At 37.2% G+C, this 9,290-nt stretch overlaps 3 protein-coding genes across 6 annotated transcripts in view; all 3 read right to left on the reverse strand.

Moving 5' to 3' along the window:
* The window catches only part of LOC100635992 (trichohyalin-like), a 5,368-nt gene extending 3,540 nt beyond the window's left edge, over positions 1-1,828 (reverse strand). For both annotated transcript variants that reach the window (XM_019997765.1, XM_019997766.1), the window contains exons 1-2: positions 1,663-1,828; positions 1,426-1,558 (exon numbers count right to left, since the gene is read on the reverse strand). In XM_019997765.1, coding sequence (XP_019853324.1) covers positions 1,426-1,558; positions 1,663-1,716 — 187 coding nt within the window. In that variant the 5' untranslated portion in view covers positions 1,717-1,828. The remainder of the gene's footprint in view (positions 1-1,425; positions 1,559-1,662) is intronic.
* Positions 1,829-5,291: 3,463 nt separating this feature from the next.
* The window catches only part of LOC105313094 (elongation factor-like GTPase 1), a 10,929-nt gene continuing 6,930 nt past the window's right edge, over positions 5,292-9,290 (reverse strand). For all 3 annotated transcript variants that reach the window (XM_019997768.1, XM_019997769.1, XM_019997767.1), the window contains 3 exons: positions 6,893-8,262; positions 6,160-6,363; positions 5,292-5,615 (listed from right to left, as the gene is read on the reverse strand). In XM_019997768.1, the coding sequence (XP_019853327.1) occupies positions 5,427-5,615; positions 6,160-6,363; positions 6,893-8,059 (1,560 nt within the window). In that variant the 5' untranslated portion in view covers positions 8,060-8,262 and the 3' untranslated portion in view covers positions 5,292-5,426. The remainder of the gene's footprint in view (positions 5,616-6,159; positions 6,364-6,892; positions 8,263-9,290) is intronic.
* LOC100636119 (ankyrin-3-like) overlaps positions 8,105-9,290 on the reverse strand; it is an 8,099-nt gene continuing 6,913 nt past the window's right edge. Inside the window, exon 5 of the mRNA XM_011406249.1 lies at positions 8,105-8,262. Coding sequence (XP_011404551.1) covers positions 8,105-8,262 — 158 coding nt within the window. The remainder of the gene's footprint in view (positions 8,263-9,290) is intronic.

A 9,290-nucleotide genomic window follows, 5' to 3' on the forward strand; every position in this document is an offset into this window, starting at 1 on the left:
CTAAACTCACAAGGTATGAAAGTTTGGGCTATCATATCTTTAAAACGAACAAGAGTTGAGCAATTCCTCTCATATTAATGAAATTTGAGGCTTTGCTTTATTGTTTTATCTGCCCTGTTGCTCTTTTGCTTTCACTACGAAAGAGCTGCAGGAGAGCCGACTACGTTTGGCGACTTTGCCAGCTTCTTTTACCACGGAAAAGACAAATCAAGGATTCCCAAGACAGAGAATAACTTTTTCTAGAGCCAGTGTTGATTATAAGTCTCTCTAGGACAAGACAAGAAAGCAGTGTCAGCTCAAAAGTGGAGGTCAAAGCGAACACACAGACAGGACGACTGCTTTACCCTCGACAACGCCTACGCGGTCTCGGGTAATGACAGACACACACAACAACTACCTATACCTCGCGTAGGCGAGGCCAAAAATGCCAAAATGACAGTATTTCTGAGTATTTCTCACTATTTCAGTCAAAACTGTGGGCAAGGACTGGCAAGGAGCAGCTTGAAGAAGAGCTGAGAGTGCTTAAAGAAAAGACAAGATAGTAAACCGCCAAATTAAAAGACTGCCAATATTATATTTATGCAATTTGATGCAAAACCGCCAAATTTTCCGGCTATACAGTAGTACATGTATTCTGGTGAAACAATATCCTATACCAACAGGATAATACCAAAGGATAAATTTACTAAAATTTTACTCAACCAAATTTTCTAGCCATACAGTCTTACCGTAGATAGGGAATTTTTTTTGCTATATTTTTGTGGTTAAAGTGACCCACAAAATTTTAAAACACGTAATATTTTCTACAGCAAATAATAAGATTACCGAAATTGCGAGTAAACGTGCAGCAGTGTATGCACAAGGTTAATTCTTCTAAAAGCCCAAAGAAGGCCTGAAGCTCTCACCCAAGAGGCTCCTTGTCAGTTTCAGTCACTGCTGTCACGATCAACTTCCATTGAATAGCTGCCCATCGTCATCAAAAGTTAGTAGCCACATGTCCAGCTTATGACGCATCCAAAAAATTTTCATGTTGAAATTTCATGGATGGGTCAACCAACAAAAATAAAATACATTGAAAAAATTTCACACCAATTACCGTAGGACGACTAATTTTTGTGAATGCTAATAAGAATTTCCATGGAAACAGTTTAGATAGTTTCTATGGCGATTGACCACGTGTTTATACAATTACAGTGTTCGGCAGCTAATCAGCTATCTTTAGCAGCTTTAGTGGAGCTATCCAGCTCTCTTATCCTGTTATATTCTTGTATGGATCACTACCTTCGAGCTCTTTGATGCTGGTCTGTCGGTCATGATTATAAACCACACCCAAACCAATAAATGCTCGTCCTACGGTATTTTTAACATGAAAATCTCTCAATCTATGGTATATTCAACATGTATCTACAAGCTACATGTACTCACTGAGTTCAACAACTGCTGTATCATTGTATGATGTGAGTCCTCCAAAAATAATTATCCAGTTAGTGGCTGGTGTCACATTTAATACTGAGAGAGAATGATTGTATCTATTAGTGACATTCTTTGGCATATTAAGCTATAAAGGAGGATTGTAATAAATAAAATCGTACATTTCATTATCATGCACAGCCCTATACCCAAAATGTTTAAACCACAACAACAGCATAACGTTAAACTTACCAGTTGCTTCCATAATTTATTTATAATATCGAATATCCAAAAATCATAGGTCATACCACCCACCACTAGTAGGTGTGGTCCTGAGCTAGTGTTAATCAATACACTGGAATGAGCAGATCTTCCCTTAGGCCATTGTACCGATCCTCTAGGATTAGACAATTTTGAACAATCCTAAAACAATAAAATAATCATAGTCATACTTATGCATACACTCATATAGGCCTCTAGATCAAAAATGGTTAGGTTATTGTTAACAACTTTCATAAGGGCTAGCATAGAAAGAAAGCTGTAACAAACTGCACATAGCACCAAGCCTGCATGAGATGCATTGTAGCAGACATGGACAATAGTTTCAAATCCACTCACTCACTATCACAATAGTCTAGAGGCTATCACGATGTGATTGTAACTAATATCTAAGCTGGATCTAGCCAGTGTGCTATACTATAATAAAGATGGTCAATAACATCAGAGTTGACAAACAATCTTCTCCCTCATGCAAGAGGAAAGTTGTGGCACTATTATTCCTGCCAGTTGTAATTGAAAAATTATCATGCTAGCAACAACACATCAAGCTACTACCATATGGTGAGAAATTTTGAAGGGGATTAAATTTGGCGAATTTGGCATTTTGATAGCCATTTGCCAAAATAAAAATCTGCCATTTTGAGCCATTATACGCATGCTAATGGCACATGGCCACAAATTCGCCAACTTAAAATCCACCAAATCATCAAAATTTAGCAATTCGCCAAATTTTAGCCCCTCCAAATATTCCCGCTACACGGTATATGTAACTTTACTATGGTGTTGCTGACTTTTTTCATTATAATAACTTCAATTTATGAGAATTAATTGTTGAAATAAATGAAAGTGTGTTAGCTTTGCTATCATGATAGTGATTCCACTGCTCAGGCCTAGCTCTATTTTTTCAGTCAACTTTTGTAGCTGACAAAGGCCAATCTGCAATCCTAGCTTCTTATCAAAATTTAATGTTGCTGTCAAAATGGTGATCAATTACAGCGTATGTTGCCTTACCATTCTCATTTCTAGAAGTCTATAACCAGTGTTATGTACAAAAATAATACATGTAACCATTACTCACCACTGATGTATCAGTAAAATTAAGGATATATACATTGTTACTCCTTCCATTTGCAGTTTTACCTCCAAATAATATTGCACTGGAACAATTAATTGATGTCAAAGTGAAGATACTAATAGGAGGTGGTCTGTCTCCAGTGACAGTCAGTGATATCCACTGTCCTAAATAATAATTAATGATCAGTTTGTATCTTATTAACATTATTGTGTTGTTATACTGACCTGATGAGAGTTTATAAACGTGCACTTCATTATTACTACTGTACTGGCACTTTTGGTACTGGGCACCAGGCTGTTTGGGTGCATTATTAAAAGATGGTCCAGTTCCTCCAATTACTACAAGATAGTTTTCCCCATTTATTTGCACAGCTGCCATATCACAACGCCACTTCATCATAGGACCATGATGAGGAGTAGTAGGGGAGAGTTCCTTCCAGTTGAAGGTATCAACATTAAAGCTAGATAAAATGCATATAATACTAATCATAAACTATTATGTTTATACCTGTATAAGCTATTATGATTACAATTATCATGACGACACCATCCTCCAAAATAAAAGATTTCAGTTTCAATAGCAGCAGTTGCATAGCCAACCACCCCCAGTGGAGGGTTACCAGTGGTGGGTTTCTGCTCCCATCTGCCAGTCAGTAAATGGTACACTTCCATTACTGAGCACATTGATTTCTTCTCCTCATTATTGTGTACAGCAGGGAGATTACGTTGGTCCCCACCCCACATATACATGTAGTTTCCTACCTGTACAGAGGAGTGGTAACTCCTCTCTACTGGTCGATAGCCTACATGAAAAACATGAGGCATATTTTTTATAAAAGCATTTGAATGATAATAATCATCATGTAAAATCTGGCAGTAATTTTTGGTGATTCATAATGCTTTATAATCTAAGCCAAACACTCCATGCCAGGCTATAGCATTAGATCTTTTTGAAAATAACTTCTATCAGGTAGTGGGGATGAGTAAAATGTCAATTAAGATAGTATTTTTCCCACTTCATGAAGGGGAAAACTAGCATTCGACATAATTGTTACTGTAGGCTACCTGGCATTTAATCTCAAAGGGAATTTTAAACACAGGAAGTTTCCCATTTTGTCCTTCATGACCCATCCTAGAGTCAACTGCAAATCACTAATTGTACCATATATTTTTATATAGCATCCCCACTGGAGGGTAAGAGATACTACTCATACTAGCAGTACATCATATGCTAAATGCTATCAAGTAGTTGCAGGGTCATCCATCAAATTTTGCCGAAAATGACTAGGAGAGAATTCTTGCTTTTTATAATTTTTTTCAGATACATAATACAGCATTGAAAGTATGAGCTGCATCCAAAATTTGGATTTTTAATGAATAAATTTTAACGCCGGTTGCTCCAAAATTCATGGCAATTGTAGATTGGGTGTGGCACTGGCTCAGGCATGCATGCGTGAAAATCATTAACTCGAGATTTTCATGGATAAAAATAGTTTGTTTCTGTTCTCTTTATAATTAACGGATTCATTGACCATAATGCTCAAACTGCTCAGTGCTGTGCTGCCAAAGAGACGGGGGCCTACGTGTACCAGAGTGCCATATAGCTTAGCCTCCCGTAGGCCCTAGAGCCACTCAATCCAAGACGTTTACTGACCTTTTGCTTTTGTTGCCATCACCAGAACTGAAGTACGGCGGTGATTGCGACTGGCTGGAAGACCGGAGGCTGGAAGCATAGATACTGTATGCGGGAAGTGAAAACAAGCAAAGTGAGCAAACCCAAACTGCGTTTGATATACGGAAATGTACAGATCATTATAGCCTGCACCATAGCATTATGTCTTATCCGATTATTATAATGATTAGACTATGATAATTGGGCCTCACAAGTTCATTGTTTTCATGATACTTGATTAAACTGTGAATCCTTCAGCGATATTGCAGTTTTGCGGTAAAAACTTGACTTTTTGCAGGGCCAAGTCCCTGATACCATAGGTATGTCTATGATGATATACATGTAGACACAGATACAGACCATTACCCAAAATCAATGAATCAAGCCTGATTACTATTTTTATATAGCCCTGACAGGTATAAATGTTGAATCATGCCTGTTGCTCTGGCTGTACCAGACCAGCAGCATGGTTGTGTTGCATGTGACTGATCATCATAATTTTATCATGCTAGGCGGATTGGACATCAGGCTTATTAGTCATGACTGAAATCAGTTATCAGTCATAATTCAGATCAAAATTCTTGGCTGTAAAAGCTAGATCAGCAGTACTGAAGTGGTTCCGGCTGCATGACAGTCACTGATTGATCAATAGTGTGTGTTACTTGCTCAAGTTCAAGAGCCACTTCTTGACAACTTGACTACTATTGACAGTTTTAACACAATCATGTCAATCAAACTCACTCAATACAGACCACTGTTAATAATTGGATCACATTATTTTAAAAGTGTTCATTAAAATTTGGTGCATTATTATTAATTTAGCACTTTTAGTTGTGACTTCTGACTACACGCTAGCTTTCAGTATAAAACTTGGTCCCAAAATAAACATCAAACATTGTTTATAATACTTTAGTACATACTCATAAAATTAATGCATCATGTTAATTACAACAGCTTATGATAAAAAAATAATATAGCCTGTCTCCTACTATTACTTGTTTCTTTTTAATGTTCTTTGTTTTTCTGCATGTTCAACAATCTTCTCATCCACTGCCAGTCCTTTCCTTTTCCTCACTGAGTTCATGTATATTCTTGCTTGACTCTCAGTGTCTGCTTTCTCTCCATAATGCTCTAATTCCATTTCAGTGGAGGGTACCCAGAATGGATCAGAGGGCAATACCTATTGAATATACAAAGACAATGGCTGGACTGTAGATTTTATTTTATTTTTGTACAGAATTACAGATGCAATTTTGAGCTTTTAAAAGTGACATATTTTTTGACAATGTTCTGTCATTTTTGGCATAAAATTTTAGATGTAGTAGTTTAACTCCCATATAGTGCTTTATTTTGGCAGTGCATTATTTTGGAAATTTTTGTGTACACATGCATTACTTATGTACCATGAACAATAACGATTAGTAGTTTCAAAAATAAAACTCCACTAAACTAAACAGTAGTTTTATAATAATTCTACCTTATGCATGTAGGCTCTTTTAGTATAGATGCATCTTGACTACAACAATTTATTTACATTTCAGTAATGAAAAAGAAAAGGCAGCCATTTCTTCACCATGTGGCACTATGAATATCATTAAAACCATGTGGGGGTGTATATGCGTAATATACCACCTGGCGGTGCCTTTGATCTTACATGTATAGTAACTATAGTATATACATGTACAACAAATAGTATCTATAGTACTCACTATCTCTTTCCTTACCTCCCAATGAGAGAACACTAGTTGTGGATTAGCTTGTCCGATTGTTTGTTTCCTAAACTCATCACAGAAGCCGAATGACTCAGCAACTGGTATCAATGCTTGTATGACAAATAAATCAGCTCCTTCCACCATTTCCTCAGAGATGACACGCCCACCTCTCCTACCAATCACTGCATAGACAAATCCCAATACACTAGTAGCTGCCTGTACAGTGATAAAAAACATAATGCACATTTTACACAAGATTCTGGTATAGTGGATTTTATGAATTTTTTTAAATTGCTCCAAACTTTGACAAAACACTTAATCTATCAGGGTACGTATTTTGCCAAATCACTAGGAGAGAATTATCCATTTATGTATATATTTTTTTCTGATACATATACATGTACATGTTCTTACGCTGTGTAGAAAGTTTGAGCTGATTCTGATCAAAATTAATTTTTTTTCTACCAATTTTTCAAGTTACTCAAAAATCAGGTGAAAGTCCATGTTTCACCAAATGTCACCAAAAATGACTAAAAGAGAATTCTCAATGTTTATAATTTTTTTCTGATAAAAAGATATGCTCGTGCTGCAAAAAAATTTTAAGCTAATTCTGAAGACCCAAGTGCACTAATTTTAGTAACTCAAGCTCGTGTTGATAACACAAGCCAACCCCATACATACATGTACATGTAATACATATACTAACTAGTAACTACATGTATTACAATAACAATAATATCAGTACCTGTATGATACAAGAGTACATTGGTGCTACTAATCTCGTTGGTTGAGCTAGCATAGCTTGACGACAGCATTCCTTAACAACTGATATTAACTGACCAGACACAGGCCCCCTTAGAGTATCCTGTTCAGTCTCATCTTCACTAGCGGGCTCTGTCCATTCAAGTACCTCAAAACAGACACCACGGAGGGGTTCTTCACAAAGTGGACCAGAAAGTGACGCTAATTGAAAACCGCTAATAATCGAATTATCATAATTTCTTAAAACGGGATCAGTGGCCTTCTGATCGACCACACCCTTTTCTTGTTTGGCCACACCCTTCCAAATCGAAGGTCGCTCATAAGTACTGATTCTATTTAAGAGGATGTTCGTCCCGGAATTACGAGGGCCAAACGACCATATTTGGTCAATGGCTCCGTCCCATTTCTTTTTGTCTGCAGTCTCAAGCTTGTTCTTTAAATCCTCATACAAGGTCTGGAGACCTCCAACCACACCCTCCTCATTACCATGGTAACTAGCTCCACCCATCGAAGTCAAAATTTTAAGTAAATGAGAGGATCTATCCAATACATCAACTACAGTCTCGGGAAGGGGTGTGGCTAATATTTTAATGAGATGCGGATTGTTCCCAGGAGTTGAACATGTAACGGGTCCATTATTTTTAGAGGCGTGGCTTTCGGTACACTGACCAATCAGCTCATTCTCTGACGATATAATCTCATTAACCATATCAACAGTCGGTCTGGCAATAACAGTCTCCCTAAATGGAACAATAGGAGGAGACACTTTAAGCTCCACCCCTGCATAGACATTCCGGAGGTCGTCAAGGCAACGCTGAAGATGAACCTCTCCAGCAGTTGATAGAATCCTCTCTCCAGTTTCCTGATACGTACATCTAACGCAGGGATCTGATTGGTCAAGTAGCTTGAGTCCTTTATCAAGGGATGGTAGGTCAGAGAAATGAACAGCTTCTAGTGCGACATGTACGATAGGAAAAGCAACTGACTGTAATTCCCTGAATGAAGTACAAGCCAGTGAAGAGGAGAGAGTACCGCTTTTAATAACGCTATCACCCAGTCCACCAATACCGGCTACGTTGCCGGGGGCAACAGACTCCACCTCCAAAAGGTCCCGGCCCATCATGAGATAGAGTTCAGTGATGGTTACCATGGTTACATGAGGTGGGAGGGTCACGTCTTCTTGAGTGGGTGTGGTTTAAAGGAGAGGTTTTGAGGTTAGGGTGGGGTCGTAGCGAGGCTGTAGTACAAATAGTTTTTGACCTTTTCTCAGTGTTCCACTAAACACACGAGAGAATGCCAGGAACTGATGAGGAGGGACTTCAGGCTCTGGCTTTACCATTTCTTCAATATTATCTAAAATAAAAAATATTAATAAATATTTTTGTTTAAAAATTTGTGAGTATAAAATAGCAATAACAGTCTGTATTAATTTTAATAATTAATTCCTGAAATTGAGTCTCCCATCCTAAAAATACTTTCAATTTTAATGGAAATCAGCTCAAACTATTTACTAGCCATACTTGAGGAAAATTTGTCAAATTTTAAATGTTCAAAATTCAACAGCTCAAATTTCCTACATAACATACATGTACATGTACATGAATAAGAACAATCATGCATCGAAAAAATGTAGAATTCTCTCCTAGTCAATTTTGGCAAAATTTGGCCAATGACTCTGCATTTATACATTTGTATGACCTTGACAAAATTTTGAGCAACTTTTAAAATTCATAAAAAATCCAACTTTGATGGGAATCAGCTCACTTTCTACACAATACAAAATTTGGCCCGAGACACTGTGCTATACTGTATAGCCAGAAAATTTGGCGGAGAATTAAATTTGGCGGATTGGCGGTTCAAAATAAAACTGCCAATATTATAACCGCCAATAATAATTTCAATGATGGGCGGATCACATCATGAGCACATGATACTAAAAAATGCCAAAATGACAGTATTTCTGAGTATTTCTCACTATTTCAGTCAAGACTGTGGGCAAGGACTGGCAAGGAGTAGCTTCAAGAAGAGCTGAGAGTGCTTAAAGAAAAGACAAGATAGTAAACTGCCAAATTAAGAGACCGCCAATATTATACATGTCTTTAGGCAGTTTTGGTGCAAAACCGCCAAAGTTTTAGACCGCCAAATTTTCTGGCTATATGGTAGTACAGGGACTTTGACATGATTTTTGAGCAACTTCAAAATTTGTAAAAAAAATCCAAACTTGATTAAAACCAGTTCAAACTTTCTATACAACATAAGAACATGTATATGTATCAGGAAAAATTATAAAAACAGAGAAATTTCTCCTTTTCAATTTCGGCAAAATTTGGCCTGAGACACTGTGCTAAACATAAAAAATTAAAAAAAAACAAGATGAAGTA

Source organism: Amphimedon queenslandica, unplaced genomic scaffold, assembly GCF_000090795.2.
Source record: "Amphimedon queenslandica unplaced genomic scaffold, v1.1 AMPQUscaffold_13354, whole genome shotgun sequence".
NCBI classification, from domain to species: domain Eukaryota; kingdom Metazoa; phylum Porifera; class Demospongiae; order Haplosclerida; family Niphatidae; genus Amphimedon; species Amphimedon queenslandica.